This window comes from Astatotilapia calliptera, chromosome 15, assembly GCF_900246225.1.
Source record: "Astatotilapia calliptera chromosome 15, fAstCal1.2, whole genome shotgun sequence".
In the NCBI taxonomy this organism is placed as follows: Eukaryota; Metazoa; Chordata; class Actinopteri; order Cichliformes; family Cichlidae; genus Astatotilapia; species Astatotilapia calliptera.
In genome coordinates, this window is record NC_039316.1 from 25,192,815 (window position 1) to 25,213,602 (window position 20,788).

The window sequence follows — 20,788 nt, forward strand, 5'->3', positions numbered from 1 at the left end:
TGCAAAGTCGAGAGAGATCTGAGACATTGAGAAACTCTGATTACAGAAACACAAACTGAGTGAAAGCAGCATGTAGTCTGAAGTATGCATGAGATACACACATTTCTGTCACACATTATACCTTTATAAACTCCAGTTTGTGTGTTTAGTCTGATGTAGTTTCTTTGAAACGTCCATTTCTGTCACTTGAAATGAGTGAAACCTTCACAGTGACTCCAGGTAAAGTCTTACTGAGAAGAGAAAAAGTCAACATTAAGCGCGTCAGAGCTGCCGGAGTTTGATCTGAATGTTTTTGTCCAGTCAAATCTCCAAAGAACAAAACAAACCTTGTCTCAGGCTCTGTCAGCTCTGTCAGTGGTTCTGCAATGCTAACAGCTCTACTCACGGTGTGACTGACTGCACTCAGCACAGACAGTTCACGGAAAATAAAAGACTTACAGATGGCGCATAGAATCAGGCTTTTAATGTGGAAAACCTCCAGGAAGTGTCGGTTCCGACTGATGGCTGGAAAGACAGGAAGTAAAAACTTTTCTTTTCAAGAGAAACTCAGAGTGGTGAGTATGACCAGACTCTGATTGCATCAGAGTGATGAAGAACATTAAACTGGACTTTCCATCAGCACTGATTATTGTCAGCATATGCTCTGGAGACACAGCAGGGACTCCCAGCTCTGCCACTCCTTCACCGAGTGTGTACACCTGATCTGACCTGCTGCCGGTTGGGCTTTAATAATTCAGCCTTCCCCTCCGCCTGATCTCTCCTCCATCTGTGAAGATCAAGCTTGTGTAAAGTGATTACTCATTTCGGCTGGCGCAGGCCCTGCGCCGAGCCTCCCTCATGACCAAGCTGTTTACCGAGGCCTCCAAAGCTGCCGAGAACGGGAGGTGTGGGTGCAAAAAGCATCACGTCCGAGTCGATCTCACCTAAACATAACTACAGAAGCTTTATCTCCCCCAAGATTCACAAATCACAGGAGGCTATTAACTCACTTTGCTCCTGCGTGACTTCACAGCTTTATGTTTTCTTTGTGGTCCAGAGAAATTCTCCATGGCACAACGTGACACTCATTCACTCATTCACTCATTCACTCATCATCCAGCAGTCACCTGTCTCTTGGTGTGCTCGCTGACTTCCCCCGGCATGTCATGGGCACTCTTGATGAGCGTGCGGGCAATGTGGTAGTAGTACACAGAGATGATGGCCAGAGGGATGAGGAAGTAAACCAGGAAGATCATCACTGAGTGGATCTTAGGATGCATCTGATTGGACAGCGGGTAGGGCACGCAGTTCACAAAGGTGACATTTGTGTTGTCCCTGTGACCCTGAGAGGAAACAAGGAGAGGAAATTAGGAAAGGAGAGAGGACAAAGAGGAGACAGCAAGGAAAAGAGAGGAGTGGAAAGGAAATAGAACAGAAAGTGTTTTTGTTCTTAGACACATTAAGATGAATAATATGTCCGAGAAGTGCTGAAGGAAGAATGAGGAAATGAAACAAGGAGATGGAGAGGAGGAGATTATGTAGAAAAGTATTCAGTGTGATGAAGACGAGGGAGGAGAAATAAAAAGGGAACAGATAAACAGAGAAAGAAAATCAGTGAAGAGAAATGAAGCAAGAAGGAAACAAATAACAAATACAGGATGGGAGGGGGCAGAATGAAAACCAGAAACTCGTTTCCAACAGCGTGGACGCAGCAGGTACACAAACTAAATGTTTCCTCTGACAGAGGAAACGCAGCACGTTAATATTCTATAAATCGCTCAGAAACAACGATCCTGGTTGTTTTGTGTCACCCTGCGTGAGATTGCCCTAATACGTTTCTTACATCAGCGAGCAGAGACATTTCATCAGCTCTCGTCATCCACCATCCCAGCACGAAAACGCAGCAGATCGATGCCCAGCCTGTGGCCACTGGGGCAAGGGGGGAGTGTGAAGACGTGTTCGGGTAAAGGAGGGGAACATGGACTGTAAAGTGAAACGTTTACCACATTATTCTGCAGCGTTTTACCCTCCAATGACATTGCACATTTCTCTCCAGAGGGTCTGATGCTGAGGCCAGTGCAGAATTTTCTAATACTTGTACTAGTACTTCACTAGCTGGGACCACATCCTCAGTAACGATAAGCGATGAACTATGAACTGGTGCTGCGGTTTGAAGGCCTCAAAGGGGACTGGCAGTGGCTCCCGGGCCGGGCAGATCCCCATAGAGCTTGAGAATGTGACGTCATTCAGGGGTAAAACCGCAAAGGATTCTGGGAACTCGTGGCAAGAGGTACTAGCGCACGCAGGCTTTCATTTGAAATTACATTACACAGCGATAAAAAGAAACACAAAAAATGTCAAGAAGCTGTTGTATTATTAACTGCAATAGCTGGTCGCATGACAGCCACTGGAAGCCGACGGGTAAAGAGATCGGTTGTTATCGGATTACGTCGTTGAAGAGAAATTGTTTGAGCCATGTTTCCGAAGTAACAAAGAGGCGACGGATGGCCTGGATTGCAGCCATTCAAAGACCAAATATAACGTCCCAGAACCCTCCAGCTCACAGGTTAGTCTGCTCCAAGCATTTACACAAAGGTAAGTGTTTTGTAGTAGTTAATACTAGGGGTGCAACGATATTCGTATCGATATTGAACCGTTCGATACAGTGCTTTCGGTTCGGTACGCATATGTATCGAACAATACAAAATTTGTAATTTATTTTATCAACTTTCCTTCTGACGATGCTGTCTGTGTTGAGCTCTCAGTGAATCTGCGTTCGACTACTCCGCCTAGGGTCGACAGTGCAGCCTAGGCGGAGTAGTCGAACGCAGATTCACTGAGCGCTCAACACAGACAGCATCGTCAGAAGGAAGAGCGCAGGGCAAGCTAGCGAGACAGAAGTTAAGCTCTCCTTATAACATGGACCTCCCCCACCCTCATTCAGATCTGGCGTTTGGAATTATTTTGGTTTTCATGTGACGTATGACCCTGAAGGTAAGCGAGTCATGGACTAAAGTAAAACAGTATGTTGGATGTGCCATGCAATGCTCAATTACATGGGTGGGAACTAGTGTGTTAGCGCAGTTAGCTCGTTAACGTGTTGGCCGTCTAGCCCCATGCACGGGGCATTCGGCGGTAGCTCGTTAACGGAGATTTGCCGTGTTGTGGCGTTAAGGTCATTTCAACGAGATTAACCTGAAAGCACTAGTGGGAACACAACGAATATGACTGCACATTTACGCCGACATCATCCTAGTGCAAAGACAAAAACAACAAGCATGCTACTAACTTTAGCCGAGTCATTTAGACAGCTGTTTAATATGCTGCTGAGAATATAGCCCAGAAGAAGCGGATAGTATAGCTTTTATTTTGGAAAGAGACATTTCTCTGTAATAAACTCTCTTTTCCAAAGATGAGTGATTCCTCAATCAGATACAGGGCTCGCAATATCGCTAGCCCAACGTCCTGGAGCTAGCGATTTTTTCCAGTCGGGCTACCAAAATCTATCTCTGCCCTGCCCGTCGGGCTATTGTAGGAAGGAAAAATATATGTCAATGCTTTTGCATTCTTTCGGAAATGTAGCTGGGTAATTATGTCATTGGCATCGGTGAGCCACTGTCAATATGTGACATATTGAAATCGCGTTTGAATTTGCGCTTGTTTTTTTTGCTTTCACTTTGCAATCGTGCGAACTGTGTATAGAGAGCGACAGCACTGATCTGTGAGTGATGATAATTTGTGCACCAATTCCTCTGACATCGTCTTATCAATCGTTAGCTTACTGTGCAAACATGACAAGTGAAATCTCCCGCAGCAAGCTTAAACATGTGAGAGGTTGATCGCGCAGAGAATCGCTGAGCTTATGTGAGTGCGTGTGTAAAAGCAGCAGGATATATATTTCACTACGATGACCTGGATGACTGAGAACCTTCACAGACAGATATATATTTCAGTTCTGCTGAGCCAAATAAGACAGGTCAGGGTGAAGAAGTGACAGCCAAAGAAAAGCTTACCACAAAACGGAGAAGTTATGACAAATCAGACTATAAGGCAAAAAGAAAGTGCAGCTTTATGGTTTCATGGACAAAAGAATTTCTGTGGCTGCAATATGACGAGCTAAATAACCAGGGCTGCACATAAGTGGTCCGCAGGTGCGCATTCGCTGTCAAAATAAAAAACACGCACAAGGGTTAGGGTTAAATTTAAAAACTGTACTTTTGAGTTAAAATATATATTTATAATTTTAATAAATGACAAATTAAAAAGGCATGAACATTTTTTTTGTATCGAAAAAATATCGAATCGTGACACCAAAGTATCGAACCGAACCGAACCGTGAATTTTGTGTATCGTTGCACCCCTAGTTAATACGTCATTTTTCTTAACATAATTGGTGATATAGGTTACAAGCAAGTCTGGCGCTGAACAGAAATTGTCGCGTTATGCTCCTTTGTTTATTGTGCATAAATAGTGAATTGTCCTGACACAATATTGTGTTTCGCTTCTGTTATTATGGTACATTGACAAAAACATATACTTTTATTCCCAGGATAAAACAGTTGTTTTGTATCACTAATTGCCCAGTACGATTACAGCATACAATATTATTGTCACTGCTACATTTCTGTAACACGTACCAGAAATTATTTCCACTACTAATTAATTACCATTGAGCTCAAAGATCCTATTAATAAACGGTTAACGAATGTGTATTTATGAAGACGATTTGTGAGACTGGTAAACTTATGATATGTACGATGGTCTTTCGTTCTACACGGTGCATTTCAAGGTCCTGTCCCATCCGTCGGTAAACTGTACCTGGGCTTGTTGCAGTGACCTGAAGTTACTAAACTTCATGAGTGTCATGGCTAGACGGTCCTCACTGATCGTCTTGCGAATTTGTTGTGGTGTTTGTGTGTACTGTGTCGTGTTCTCCTCTCCATCCTGGGCATGTGTTTTTCTGCTGGAACATGTACTTCCGGAAGCCGTGGCACGGAACGGCAGTTGACCGGAGGGGAGTGTCCTGAGCTAGAATCATCGCACCTGTGCAGAATTACCTTGCCAGCGCAGACCTATTTAACGGGGCGGTTGAGTCACAACCAACGCTGGAACGTTGAACTAAACCGGGTAGCGTAGTCATGATTAGCATACCCGGTTTGTGAAGGAGAGGACGTTTTCGTTATTGAGCGTGTGTTTTTTCTCATCTGCCTCCAGGGTTCAAGGATTGGAGGAGGAGCCGGCACCAGGAGTTGTTGTGGATTATTACTGCACTGTCACCGTGAGGAGAGGTCGCCGTATCACTGCACTGCCCTTTTTGGATTATAGACTCGAACTGTTAACTCACCTTTTCACTGTAAATAAATCCACTGTCATTCTGCAAGGAGTCTCGCACCTGAGTCCTTTAATCCAATTCACCATGACAATGAGTGTATGCACTCACTCCAAGAACCGTATAATTATAAATATGAGTGTGGTGAAAGTTGGGCAGCACGCTAACTTATTTTGTCCACTCTGTGTGCTCGTACGGGTCTAACCCTTTCACTCGATTGATTTTTTCCTCGTATCTTTTCTTTGACTTTTCATAAAGTCTGTCTTTGTACGGACCGGCATTGTTCTCCTTTGTTGTGTACATAACTTTTTTGGGGCACAAAGATAAAGCAAGAAGGTATTGGAACCGGAGAATGAACGTTTTGCGGTGCTGCAAATGCTTGCGTTTGATGCGGTACTTGGATTGTTTTGCCACGAGTTCCCGGCATGCAATGCGCGAAAGTCACGTGGCCTGTCAAACTCTATGTATTAACGAGAAGTGAAAGAAGGAAAATGAGAAGAGAAGGGAAAAAAAAGGGGGGGCATGAATATATATATAGCCTGAGGCCGGAAGGGGTGTGAATGAGGCGTGGTCCCGCTCCTGAAATTGATGATGATAGGTGGTGGTTCAGGAGCATTCAGACCCGCACTAGCAGACACAGAGATAGTTTCTACCCACAAGCCATCAGGCTTTTGGACTGCTGACATTCTGCACACACTATTACACACTCACTACAACTACTGGACTCTACACACACTGTCACTTTAACCACTTTAAAATCCTCACTGCGCAATTTTTTTTTCACAAAATGTAAATACCAAATAACTGTCTTAAATTCTCTTAATATTTTATAGTTTAGTATTTTGTTATTTGTTGCTGTAGTTGTAGTTGTTGTCGCCTTGTTCATGTAAAGCTGAGGAGAATGAGCCAAAGAATTTCGTTACGGGTAAATGTGGCTACACTGTTTATCTGTATATGACAATAAAACTTGAAACTTATAATACTAGTACTGTTTGCAGGAGTTGATGTACGTTATGGTACCTGCATGGAGACGACTTGGGAGAAAATAGCCTCAGGAACAGCCAGCAGGACGGAAAGCAGCCAGATAGAAACAGCTTTCAGACACGTCCAGAAGACAGCGCTGGATGTCTGGATGTCCATGGGGTTTACTATGGCCTTATACCTGCAAGGGATGGGGGGAAATGTCAGTAAAACGTTTATGGAATAAAACAATAAGAACATGATAAAACACTTTACATGTACCCAGGTAACAAAAACAGTTAACTTATTTAAAATCTTATGTGAAAGAAAAACATTTACAGCCCAGTTCACACTTTAAAACGGGCACAAGCTGCTCTTCATTGTGGACACTGATGAAACATCAGGGTAACAGCAGCAAACTTAAAGTCTTACACTTTCTCCACAAGTAGCTCGCTCCCTCACTGCTCCTCTCCAGTCTTTTCATTCTTCCCATTTTCAGCTACCTGATTCCTCACACCTTCCAAACTCCCCTCATTCCAATGATGCAGTAATTGTCCATGTAATTGTAACATGCCCAGCCATCCAGCTAAGGAAATCGCACAAAGTTGATTCTGTTCATCTGGACGTAGCATTTTCAGCGGGAGAAACATTTTGTCTCTCATCCAAGTGACTTCTTCAGTCTCAAGACTGCAGAACACAACATTTTCAGTCATTTGTAGATTTATGTTTAGCATCAATAACTTTTAGATTTGTTTTCTGTGTGATTTTCAGTCCATCACATCACTGTGGACGAATTCAAGCTCACTTTTCTGTGGCATTATGTTAAAACACACCTAAACACTCCAGATCAGCAAACTGCAAAAACATTTACAGTTTTACTTATGCCTGTTAAGGATCAACTAACCAAATGCATTTACAGGTATTTGCTCCCTCCTTACAGTAAGGGTTTCTTTGTCTACACAGAGACAAAGAAACTGAAAACTGTTTTCACATAGCTGTATGTCTCAGTCTCTGCACACAGGGATGAAGAAACATGGAGATTTGCTTTTGTAGTCATAACAGCTAAAATATTCATACTTTAAGGCTTGTTTGAAGGGTGGGAATTTATTTAAATGACTGTAAACATCAACTAAATAATTCAGGGGTTAACTCTGTTTGCTGTGTAGCTGCTGGTTGGAGGAATGATGTCAAATGTTTAAGTTGGTGTTCATTTTATCCAACTTCCAAAGGACAATGTGAGACATCTGCAGGCGTTTTCATTGGCTTCTGGTGTCTGACAGCATTATCTCAATGATAATCACATACTCCTGGCTCTCTGTTATCATATACCTGCTGCAGCTTCGGTGTCCTTTCCTCTCTGATCAGCTGCCAGGTTTTGCCTCCCTGCCTGTTTCTTGACTTTTCTCCTGCCCTTTTGCTCCACTCCCTTCTGATTCCTGCCACTCTCACACTGACTGAAGCTCATCCACTCACTTTGCCCCTCGGTCATTTCTACCTGTTTTTAAAAGTAGTTTCAACTTCCTATCTGCCGCTGTCATGCATTTGATGACTGCACTGCACAGACAGATTAACATCCCAGTGAAACTGGAAGATAATAACGTTAAGAGAGATGCACCTCATCTGAACAATGAAATGAACTCTTATCAGTCTAAGATGCAAATAATATAATTTGACCTACTGTTCACTTCTAAATATTTACAACCCTCAGATAGATATAGATATATAGATATATATACTTTATTTTTTTACATTTCACACTTTCTACAGATCAGTATTTACCTCTTCAACCTCTTTGATGAGAACATATTCATCAGAAAGAACTCATAGTGATAATTAAGATTAGCCACTGCAATATTGTTAGACCTCATCATTATAATGCTGAGGATGGTCAGGTCTCATATCAGACACACTTTACAATTACTAACAATCTGTTTTAGAATGCAACACCAAAATCAAGAGTAAAACTGTGTTCCAATAAGGGCAACAAGATTAGACCCGTTAGTGCTACAACACCTAGGCTCAGAGTTACAAATCATCTATGAATGAAGACAAATATGAACTCACAGTACTGAGTGAACAATCAGCTAAAGAAAATCCACACAGGAGCTCAAAAGACTACCAAAACAAAACAGGAAGTGAGGAACTATAACTAACCAGGACAGTGCAGACACATGAAAACACTTAACCCTCCTGCCATCCTTTAAAAAACTCACACCCATCACCCTAGGGACCATTCTCAGCCACGCCATAAAAAGACCATATATCCATATTTTATTCCACTTTAAATTAGCCAACCTTGTAAAACTACTTCTCCCTGAAATATTCATGTAAAGTTTTAATTATATTTTCGTTGTTTTAACCCTTCAAATCCCAGTGTTATTACATGAGCGCCCAGTGTTATAAGCCCCAAAAACCAAAAAACGAAACTAAATATTTCCACAAAAAACCAGTTGAAGTAATATGTGATTGTCATTATAAGTAGGCCTTTAGATGGACCAAAGATTGGCACCAACATACATTTTGACCTGCCATTATTTTTTTTGCATTTTTTTTGCAATTTAAAAATTAAAACTTCAAGGCCCTGAGTCTTCATTGACATCCAAGAAAAGAAGAAAAAATAAAATCATATGATGATAATTTGGGGTTGAAAAATAGCGTTTATAATGGAAGTCAATGGGCAGAAAATGGTCCCCAGGGTGATGGGTGTGGGGATTTCTGCTGCTCAGCCATTTTAGGCTGATTTAAGGAATTCACACTGGAATATTAACATTTACAGGTAAAAACTATCCTGTGGCAAGTTTGGTTATCAGCCATTTAACACATAGCAGTGGCACAAAAAGGTCCCAAGAAGGCAGGAAGGTTAACATAGGCAAAATGACAGAATAGAGACACACAAAGAACTTGACACTTAAAGACAAAGAGTGCATCACAATCAAAAGCAAACACAAGCAACAAACACATAGGAGCATTAACACCACACCCATTAGAGACAGTTAAAATGTTAAAATATGTTCAACAAAGAGTGTATTTCTTTCCTTGGTATGTTTAATCAGAGTGTTATAGCTAAACATGTAATGAAGGCTAAAGAGAAAGGACAATAAACACAATGCTTTTTCATTTAAATGTATTTATATTCTCTATCCGCTACTTTCATATGTGCATCAGATAAACTGTTGATGATGCTCCTTGTGTGACATTAAAACCTTCCACAAGAAGAGATCACTTAAAGAAAACATGTGCTCAACACAAATCTTGTAACTTTTGTTTTTATGCTTATCAAGATATTCCAGCTTTTCCACATCAGCAAAGCATTAAAACGTCTTTCATATTCTATTTGAAAATGGTCATAAAACAGCTGGAAACAGAGCTAATGCAAGCACAATGACGCATACTTCCTCCGTGCGGTGCCTGTAAAGAGTCTCCCTCTATTGAAGCAAACAATGCTGAAAAAAATGGGCTCATTGCTGAAGGTAAGCGGTACCCCCGACCCTGTTAGTCTTCATCAAACTCATACAAACACAGGTGAAGCACTTTGCAGCAGGTCTGAAGAGTACACCTCCAATGGTGTATTGCTTCCCTGTGCAGTAGAAGCAGTTTAGTCCAACCTGTGGCCGTGAGGAGGAAGTCCAACAGTGGATGCGAGGGACTGAAGGATTCAGCCCTGAAATGATTTTGTATTATTCTGCAAAATGAACAGAATACTAAAAAAAACTATTTAACTATTTCTATGAAAACACAATTTCAAATTAGACATCAAGGTCCTGCCACTGTGCAAAGACTAAAAATCATTACTGCATTAACCATTGATCACACTTCATATTTTCGCACTGAATGCAAACATAAATCATTTAATAACCACATCATTTTCTTTTGCTGGCATTAGTGGCTCCAGTCTCTTTGTTACTTAATGAGAAACCACATCATCCATCGGGTGGCAGGGGAGGGGACGCAATAGTACTTTGTCACACTAATCACAATTATTCTTTATGTGTAATCGTGGAGCTGAATTTTAAATTCCTCATTAGGCCAAGCAGATCAGTCATTCAGCTGACAGGGACACAGCAATTTTTTTTTTGACACTGTAATTTTTATTGATAGTTTTGTCACAGTTTAAACATAAACATGTATTGCATTACAGGAGAAATAACCATGCAAGCACACAGTCAAAACAAACAGAACTAAAGCAAACAAAAGGTGTGGGTGCCAATTCTAATCAACTACCGTATGCATGCCTGCCTTTACTCCGCAGCATACATACTCCAGCTTATATACGTACTTTTATACGGGCATGCATCAATAGATAGAGTTATAGACCTTAAATGTTTTGTTCTTTTTCTTGGTGCCATAAAATGTCCACTTCTCCCACTTAGCAACGAAAATATCTTCCTTTAATCTGAAAATGTAAGTCATTTTTTCCATTGCATAGATTTCTCCAACAATATTTAACCAGTCTTTTGAAGAAGGCGGATCCAGTTTGTACGGGACACAGCAATTTATACCAGTGACCAACAGCCATGCGTTATTTCTCTCTAGCTTGATGAGGACGGCTGTTAGTTTTGATAGAGTTCTATGAGACTGCTGACTTTAGGTGGGGAAAATACAAATAAGCAAAACACATCTACAGAGAAACAAGAAGTGGAAGAAGTTCCACTTTATATCACCACGTTCTGTGCTTTCTCTGCATCAAAGTTAAACTTTTTTGTTTTTAACATGTGTTGATGATGCTATTTTGATAGCCCTTCTTGAAGCACAGGTTTGCATTAACTTTGCCACACTGAGTTGGTTTTAATTTTCATCATTATCTGAAATCTGTGGTGTACCCCAAGGTTCAATTTTTGATTGATTATTTTGATTTCTCTTGACACTAGTTGTCTTTGGAAATTGATCTAACATCCCATCGCATTCCCTGCTATGCAGAGGACAAAGGGATCCTTTTGTTTTAGCTTGTCCCTGGATTATCACCTGCTGAAATAGTGAAAAGAAATAGTGAAATGCTGTCTGAGGCATTTAGAGGTTATATCAGATGTCACTTTGATCTGTCCCATTAAGACCACCCTTGTCCACTAGTTTGATAGCATAAAGTTAAATAACAATTTTTTTTAATAGTTTCATTTGACCTGAAAGGAGCTGCTCTGTCTTCCTTCCTCCAATTAAAAAACATTATCGATAAGTTGCTTTAACCCACCAAGGTGAAAAGAGTCAGCTTTTATTTTCTTGAGGTTACAATACTGCAGTTCATGCCACACATTTCCTGTAGGTTTTTAGAAACGATTTTCAGATTTTACTGATAACTTCTAAAGCATGTCTGAGTCCTGCCTAAAACTATAGGGCTAAAATGTTGAACCTGTGAACCAGTTTGCCTCAAATCAGTCTGGAATATTAGCAAGGTTGGTTAGCAATATCTATCAACTGAACACTTGCATCATACAGACAGACACTGGCACATTAATGCTACGTAACAGAAATAACATCCAGAAAATTCACTCATTAAAACTCCAGCAAGCAGTATTTGCCAAACAAACAGCATTAATACAGTACAGTGACTTCAATTAGCTAAATTAAACAGCCGCACCTGTTAGCTCAAACCTTAGACCTTAGCAAAAGTAAAATAAGAGATTTTTGTCATGATACGCTATGTAGCAGACAGGAAAGGATAGCTTAATTGCTAGAACTCACAGAAAATACAAAGCAAAACTGAGCCAGACATGCATCTTTTGAGCCAAAAGAAACACCCCCAGAGGAGTGCACCATGAAGAAAAACAAAGACCTTTGGAAAACTGAGGCATTAAATAGACACATGAGGTAGTTAGAAAGAAAGGACACACTGGGGAAAATGAGACACAGCTGAACAGAATCTAACAAGACAGGGGGACAAAATAAAACAGAAAGTAAAAAACCTGAGAACAACTACACCCAGGAAAACTTCCATGGAAATGGAAAACAAGGGGAAAGTCAAGAAAAACAACAAGACACTACACCAAATAACCCAAGGCAGAATACTAAGTGAAAACAGACATGAACTGAAACTCGAGGACTAAATCATAACCAAGAACCTAGACCTAGGACCCACATAACCAAAAAGATAACTGAGGACAGAGAACAGCAAACTAGAAAAACTGGATCAACAACCCAGGAACCATGACATTTATGAAATAACAGTTTTTATATCAAAATGTAAGAATGTTTATTTCAGCTGTAATACTTGGGAGCCTATCCAGACTGACTCACTTTTGGAGGCAGCAAGTGTCCATCAATGAACTTCAGTTTTTGGCACTTTTTAGCTCTGTGTTTCAGCCACAGAGGTTTATTCTTGGTTATGAAATAAACATACTGACTTGTGACCATGTTTATGTTCAGTCTGTGGTAATTATTCAGGTGTTCCAGTAAACTGTCACTGTGAAAAGCTAGCATGAGCATAAGGCATGATATTAGTTGGCCATGCTGTGGTTCGTCTAGGGCAGTGGTCCCCAACCCCCGGGCCTCGGACCGGTACCAGGCCGCGAGAGTTGAGGCTCAGGTCTGAAATGTATGGTTTTCAGGGTTTTTATCGGTTTTCAGCGTTATTTTGTTATTGTTTTTATCGTTAACTCTGTTTTCCTCAGTCTTTTCACGTGTGTTATGAATAAATCGTCTTTTTTTCGGTACCAATACTAGTTTTATTTTGTTGTATTTATCCGCGAAACCTTAAAGGCCGGTCCGTGAAAATATTGTCAGGCATAAACCGGTCCGTGGCGCAAAAAAGGTTGGAGACCGCTGGTCTAGGGTACCATAACCAAATTTAAAATAAAGATTCAGATTCAGAAAACATAATTTATTCCACAATGGGCAATTCTGTTTGTCAGTCCAGCATTATAATGGATAGATAAATGAAATAGATTAAAGAAAAAATAAAATAAACACTTATAAATAATATAGAACATAATATAGAAGTCTAGCATTCAACATTCAGTTTGCCAGTGAGCAGCTTGACGTTGTGGTCTCCGAGCAGAACTCCACACATCAACCTATTCATAACCACATGAATAAAAACAAAGAGCCTCTCTTGACATTTATCAGCCGAATAGAAGAAAGTATGAAAGAATTTGAGAAGTGCTTTGTTTTTCTAAAGGCTGCATGATAGCACTGACCTGAGGGCAATAAAACAAATTCATGTGAAAGAGCATGCTCAGATCAATGAATGAAACCTTTTACTTTCTCCCAAATGGAGCTGAGATCTTTGATCTTGGAGTTTCCCAATGCTATTGAGATTGTCCCTGTCCTTCACAGAAAGCCCACTGCAGCACATGAAAGAAAATGTTAAAAGACTTTCTGTAAAATAATAAAGAAATGACACAAGATATTTTTAGAAATGGTAAGAAATAGTGTGCAACAAGTAAATTCTTTGTTTTCCTTGTTTAATCACTGACTTTGTCTGCATCGGATTTACACTGATATTTATTTCCGAGTATCCGCAATTTAGACTTTTCCGCGGTGTATGATTCCAGCTTTTGGCGTACTGCTGTCATTCTGGAAATCATTGATTATTTTCTTAGTATTAATCACATTAAGGTCAACAAGTTTTCATTACACCACCTGAGCAGTGCAGGCAGAACACCACTATGACCTCACGGTGAACCCTGAAGAGGAGACTGCATGGCCATCAGAAAATGGCCAAGAAGTTTTGTATAAGCTGTGAGACCAGTTTTCCCGTGCTTCACTCGCGTACGTCAGTTTGAAGAGGAAAAAGAACTCCACGGGACTCCGATGTGAAAAGATGTAACAAAAAATTTTTTCCACAGTTTGCATCTTACAGGAGTGGTCAGGTTTAACTTATCCTCAACAAAATAACCTACTACGGTAGGAAAACCGTGTGGCTCTGTTCTACCCTGCTGCCGCCTATAGCTTATGCCGTGTTAACTCTTTTTCTCTCTCCCCCCTCCCGCACCACATGCCCTAATTTGCATACATCCGTGATGCCCGGATTTTACTATAAGCACGAGTCTTTAAGGCACATGTAATCATGGTACTACGTAACCAAACCAACACAGCAATAAAATAATTTTAGTTCCACCATAAACATGCATTTACTTCCTAAATTATTAATTACACAAACAAGCTTAACAACAGCGAAATATAAATACTAAAACATATGAACTATCTTAACTTGGCTCCCACAAGTTTGTAGCTATCCGTGTAGATCAGGGGTTGGGACCTCCAGGCCTCAAGAGCCAGTGTCCTGCAGGTTTTTAAACAACACCCTGGGTCAACACTCCTGAATCAAAATATTAGTTCATTACCAAGCCTCTGGAGAACTTCAAGGCATGCTGAGGAGGTCATTTAGCCATTTAAATCAGCTGTGTTGGATCAAGGACACATCTAAAATCTGCAGGACACCGGCCCTTGAGGCCTGGAGTTCCCCACCCCTGGTGTAGATGATAGAGGCAGAGGAGAAGGAACACAGGCTTGTGGAAAGCCACAGACAACCAGTTACAGAAACCTGCTGAATGCTATCAGTTAAAAAGTGTAATATATTTGATCCACAGGGGCTTTATCTGCAAATCAAAATGCTCATGTGAGATTTTGGTTTTCCAAGATGCTTATGTGCTCTGTCTAGAATGACAAACAAACTGCAGTGGATCTAATCTGACATCAATCATGAACAACCTCATCTTTTATGATTATGACTCATTCGAGGTGTGAGAGGCTCCCTCAGCCTGGAAACATTATTTAAGAAGTCGGATCTTTTTAAAAATGAGGAAAAAAAGAATTAAATGTGTTTGTCAGGTCAGCATCATCCACAGCATGTAAAGAAATGGATTCCCTTGTTTTACAAAAGCACTGGTTTATGGATGCCATTCATTTTATTCCCTGCCGAGCTGCTCTGCGCTCATCGCTAAAGTATCGTTTTTCAGTTTTATTTCGATATGGATTTTTGGCCTTTCTGGTTTCATTCCTCTCTTCTCTCAAGACAGGAGCAGGAGTATGAAAGAAAACTTTTTGGCTCCTCTCTGCAGTTAAAATCTGTCCGGGGGGGGGGACTCTCTCCTGCTTCTGTACAAAATCATCTCTACAAAGATGCTGCACTAAGTCTCTGTCCTGCTGTTGCTTGTGTTAAACTGTCAGAATGTTAATAAAAAGCAGACTTTTTCCAGAGCTGGTGTCACTGTGACCCCGTCCAGCATGTCACAGATTTGCGTTGTGACTCGGTACAGTTTCATATTCAGGACTCAAACCTGGTCTCTCTCCCCTGCTGTACATTCAGTGACTGACAGACGGGCTCAGGGGGATTTTGGACTGGTCTGCACAAAGATTCATTCATGGACCTCACACTCACCCATAAATCTTACATCATATCACTGTAGCGCACTTCATGTTTTATTAATGCAATCATTTATTTTTTATTTATGTCATATAGGAGCTCAGAGTTTAAAGCCGTGTCCCCAGGCTGAATAAGCTGGATGGCAAAAAATGGATATAAAGTACAAGATGATGCAGATGTATTTAGGATGGTTAAAATGGGGGTGCACAGATGTAACCCAAACAGAAAACATAGTTTTAGTGTGAGAAGAAGTGAGAGAATCATCTTCTGCTCTCAGGGTAGATCGTGACACAAGTTGCCCTTTTTTGAAAGTCTTAATTTGGGTGTCCAAATACAACATTTTTGGGCCATATACGCAGACGCCGTGTGCTCTGTTAGGATGTGAAATTGAATCTAAAATCTTTATTTCTTGTCTCAGGGCAAGTTTGACATCCAACATGAAATCACAAAGTATTCGGTGCCAGAAATCAGCGTGAGACCCATCTGGAATCTTTCCGGGCATGTCAGATCGTCAATGTGAGATCAGCCAAAATTTAATCATGTTTGGTTTTTGATTTCCGTTCTGAAGTCTCCTCCCACTCGTTTTCAAGTCTTCATGTGGGACGGTCTTTGTATTTTGTTCCTTATTCTGCTTTTCAGGATTAGCTTCCATTTAGGTTTTTCAATTTCTGTTTTCAAGAGTAAGACCTCATGTTTCTTGAATAATTACCATTATTTGAGTAATGCTGGCTCTATAGCGACAGCTCTATGTCCTCAGTTGTTATTCCAGCGTTCCCGTGGCTCTCTGTGTATTGTGTCTGAGTTTTCTTGTCCTTGTTAAGTTTGGTCCTCTTATTTCCTGTTTTACTTACTTTTACTTGTTGTCAATTTCTCCCATGCCCTGTCTTGATTTTTACTTTCTATCTATTCATTTCCTTGATTGTGTTCAGTTGCCCCTTGTTTCCCTGCTGTTTTCAACTCTCCTGATTAGCCCTCAGAGTGTATAAATAGTCCTGTCTCTTCTTGTTCTTTGTCAGAGCATCTGTTTACCTGCCTTCATCGGCGGCCTGGCTAATCACTGAAATGCTAGATTTTTCCTTGTTGCTTGACTTTCCATCAACTTAATAAAAGGTCCATTTTTTGTTACTTTCTGCCTGACTTTTAGAGTCCTGAGTTTGGGCCCTCAACCTGCAATTCACAACATCATCCCAGCAGGACAGATGCTTTTCTAAAGTCTGGCTTTTATCCAGTGACTGTGAACAACAGAAGCTGTCATCACAGGTCACCTGCAGCAAAGTTCAACTCAGCTAAAGATGATTCTCAGAGTTTCTGCTGGTGTTATTTTTCAGTTTCATGCAGAGGAGAATATGATAGTTTCACCTGAGTCTCACAAGTATACTGTGACTCAAAGAGATGTGAAGATCTATGGATATATCCATGCTGATGCAAAAAGATAATTACCAGACAGAAGAGTGGCTTCATTATCAGTGCAGTGTTTTAACATAGTTTATTTGTTTCATTTCCTCTCTCTATTAACACATCCCACCAAAACTGCCGTGCTTCTGCAGATTTAGTTTGTTGGGATCAGATCACTCTAATTAAAAATAAGTATATTTAGTGGCTGGACTACATATTTTTCTAGGTTATCCTCTGACAGGGGTCATCGTCCATAAAACCAATAAAACAGAGCTTTTAGTGGTAAATCATCTTTTCCTAAACCTTTAAAGAAGGATTGACTGTTGCATGCTCAGTCATTCAAGTAAAGAAACCCCATCAACGTCTAAAATGTCAGAGAACAAGACACCAATAAAGCAACTGTAGTGAGAACTGTGTTTGTTAACTTACTGAAACCTTTTGGAATAAACTTTTTGAAAAATCTCCAGAGAGCAGTTATGTGTCCCTCAAACACAGACCAAAACACCACAATGTAATTTCCAGGAAAACAGGTTGTGTAATTATGAGTCAACTCCACTGCAGAGTACAATATCAACAATGTCTGATTTAATTTCTGCTTTAGAAGATAAAAACAAACTGAGTGGGAACCTTCAGCATTTATCTCAGTTGTTTATACAGAACAAGTCTGAAGAGACTCTCACGCTACCAGCGACCTTCTGCTTCTGAAACCCTTCATTCATCACACCTGCTGGATTCATACCTGCTTCATGTTATTCTAAACTTTAATCTATTGAGATTGACACAATGCTTCACATTCATTTACGTCAGGAAGCTGTTGTTGGTAAGAGCAGTGTGGTGGTGCAGTTTCAAGTTGAGAAATGACTTGAGAGGCGCTCAGTGCATCACACTGTGAAGCAAACAGATTTTCAACAAGTCTGTCCAGCAGCCAGATTTTCTCTTGCTGGCTGACTGTTACTTGGCTCATTTCTACCTTCCCTCCACAGATGGATTCTGTAATCAGCTAAACATCTCCACGGTTGTGCGTGGATACTGTATTTTAGCATTCTCACAACTAACAGAGGAGATGGCACATACGAAGCAAAATGTTGACAAGCTAATCTTGTCAAGCTTTTATTTGTTGCCGCTACATAGGCTGAACATCTCATTGCACCTCCTAGGCCAGAGTGGACTTGGAGGGAGAAAAAATCTTTGGAGAGATGAAACCAAGATGAACTGGGCAGAGAAAGTATGGAGAAGGAGAGAAGAATGTCACATCATCTGTCAAAGTCTCCTCCCACTCATTTTCAAGTCTTCATGTGTGACAGCCTATCATGCCAGAGCGGCTGTCACCAGAGCCAGTGGAGTCCAGTCATTAGTACCAATGTGACTGCTGATAGAAGCAGGGAAAGGTTATATTTAAGATATCTGGCCAATCAAAATCATCTGACTTTGGACTGCAGCGTTTTAGATAAGAGTAGTCATGTGACCTTTTTTTCCTATTTTATAAAGCTGTTTGTCACCAAACGTCATTAACCAGAGAAAGCACTCCAGTTCTAGAGTTTTACCTTTTCCCCTATCACTCATACAGTTAAGTCTTATTTCAGAACAGATTCAGTAACAGGACACATTAAAATAAACCTGTTATGAATATACGAAAGGAAAAATGTAGGAAATAAACACTGACAAGCTCTCAAGAATATTTTAAGAATAGACTAAAATATATATATTTAAAATATTCTCTTAGAAATTAGCTAAATTTAGAAGAGAACCTAAAAATTATTTAAATACCAGTAAATTCAGAATAAAATATGTTAATAATTTTTAAAGTCAGTTAAAAACCAAGATGTTATACTTCTAGTTCAGCTTTTGAAGACATGGCTCCACACTTTCTTCAAGCACTTTGTTATGATGGAGAATTCAAAGCTCGGTCCCTCAGGGAGCAAAGCAACTTGAAACCAGAACATTTCCACCACTGCAGGTGCTACGAGGTTCTTGCATGAATAGATTTTCTGCTGTGAGGCTGCGAAACAACTGCACGAGGGAGAAGTTTTCTGACAGAAAAAACACAAAATATCCGCTAACAGCTTGAAAAGACTGTGAATGGTGGCCTGTCTTTGAGTTAGCCCTTTGACAGACTGACGACCTGTCCAGGGTGTAACCCGCCTCTTGCCCTATGGCAGCTGGGGTTGTATCCAACCCTTCCACGACCCTGAATGAGACAAGTGGAAGAAAAGGAAGTCAACAACTTCTAAAGGTAACGATGGATAACTAACTGTTGGTCTCACTTGGGCCCAAAGCCCTGACTCCTGGTTGAAAGTGCTTTATTTGACATCCATCTACTGAATACATACGCTTCACTACTGTTTCTCCCACTGTGGGATGAGCCACGTCTGTACTTTCCCAACGTCTTTTTCCCTCTGGATGCATGCTGTGACATCACATGCCTGTGATTAGAATAGCAATTCTGAAGCTGGAGTTAAAGTAAAAAGGGGTCAGCTGCCAAACATGTCTGCTATAACTGCGACCACACACATGATTCATCTGTCCAGAGGTCATTATTCACAATCAAGATTATGGGCTTGCAAGACTGGAAAATTATACATAATCACAAAATTACATGTAAATGACATAATGCTATATATGACATGATTTCAGATTTCTCTTAGGTTAATATGGGTGATAATCATGCTGAAACAATGACGACTGCTCCTTTCATCTGTGGCAGTTGTGTCACAAACATTCAACAAAAAGGCAACTCCTCTGCGATTTGTTTCTCAGAAGCCCCTCAGAAATGTATCTCAAAGCCACAGGACACCAGCACGTTTAATCTTACCTTCAGATTCCTAATTAAACAACACTGAGCAATCCCAATCTGCGCCCTTTCAAAGTGCAGACATATGATAAATGGTAAATGGCCTGTATTCGTATAGTGCTTTACTTAGTCCCTATGGTCCCCAAAGACATATGATAAAACAGTTTTTCTTCAAGTCATGCCCCACAAAAATAATTTAATCTCTTAACTAAAAGCTTTGAGGGTCATGAGTAGATTTTAGAGGAAATGTTTGGCTCTGAATATAACCGATACACACAGCTCCAGACTTCGAAGACTTGACACTTTCCCTTAAAGTTCAAGTTTTAAAAATAGATCCTTTCTCAGCAGGATGAGCACACCTTCTGTCTGCAGCATGATGGACTTAAAATGAACACTTCCATGCCTGAATGACACTAAAAACACAATTATGGTCGACTCTGAGCGCCAAGCTTTGACTTTGAAATCATTCTGTTTGTTCTCGCACGACTTCATCTGCTGACCGCCGAGGACCATAAACGTCACCTGAAGCTCTTCTGTGTCTCTGCAGCAGATACACGGTTCTTTGTTCCATTAACAGTTCTTGACATCCATACATGGCCTTTACATGGCCCCTCCTACCAAAACACAAGTTACTACAGCAACTACACCAAGAACATCCACAAGTTATGTTTTTTTTTTAAGGATTTGTTATGAAGCTATAATTGCATCCCAGAATACCTCCAACACTCTCAGCGTGTGAAGGAGGCAATTTCCTGGACTTTGCCGCCCTGCTGATAAAACCACAATGCTGGTCAGTCGTGAGTCATCCTGCGGCTGCATACACTGACCAGCTGCTGTGTGAATTTGTCCTCACACAACAGTAAATCATCCTCTTCAGACACATTTACACAACTGGAAATGCTTGTTGAGTTTAGTGCGGCGAGTCGCGTGACCTGGCTTCTGTGAGAGCAGTCTGCAGTTCGGGCTTTGCGGTTCGAGGTGCTGTGAAGGACCAAAGCTAAAGAAAAGGTGCTTTCACTGACACCGAAATAAAACT

General features: G+C 40.7%; 1 protein-coding gene across 6 annotated transcripts in view; it reads right to left on the reverse strand.

Moving 5' to 3' along the window:
- nmbr (neuromedin B receptor) overlaps positions 1-20,788 on the reverse strand; it is a 99,784-nt gene that overhangs the window by 46,568 nt on the left and 32,428 nt on the right. For all 6 annotated transcript variants that reach the window (XM_026142867.1, XM_026142864.1, XM_026142865.1 and 3 more), the window contains 2 exons: positions 6,329-6,470; positions 1,107-1,322 (listed from right to left, as the gene is read on the reverse strand). In XM_026142867.1, coding sequence (XP_025998652.1) covers positions 1,107-1,322; positions 6,329-6,448 — 336 coding nt within the window. In that variant the 5' untranslated portion in view covers positions 6,449-6,470. The remainder of the gene's footprint in view (positions 1-1,106; positions 1,323-6,328; positions 6,471-20,788) is intronic.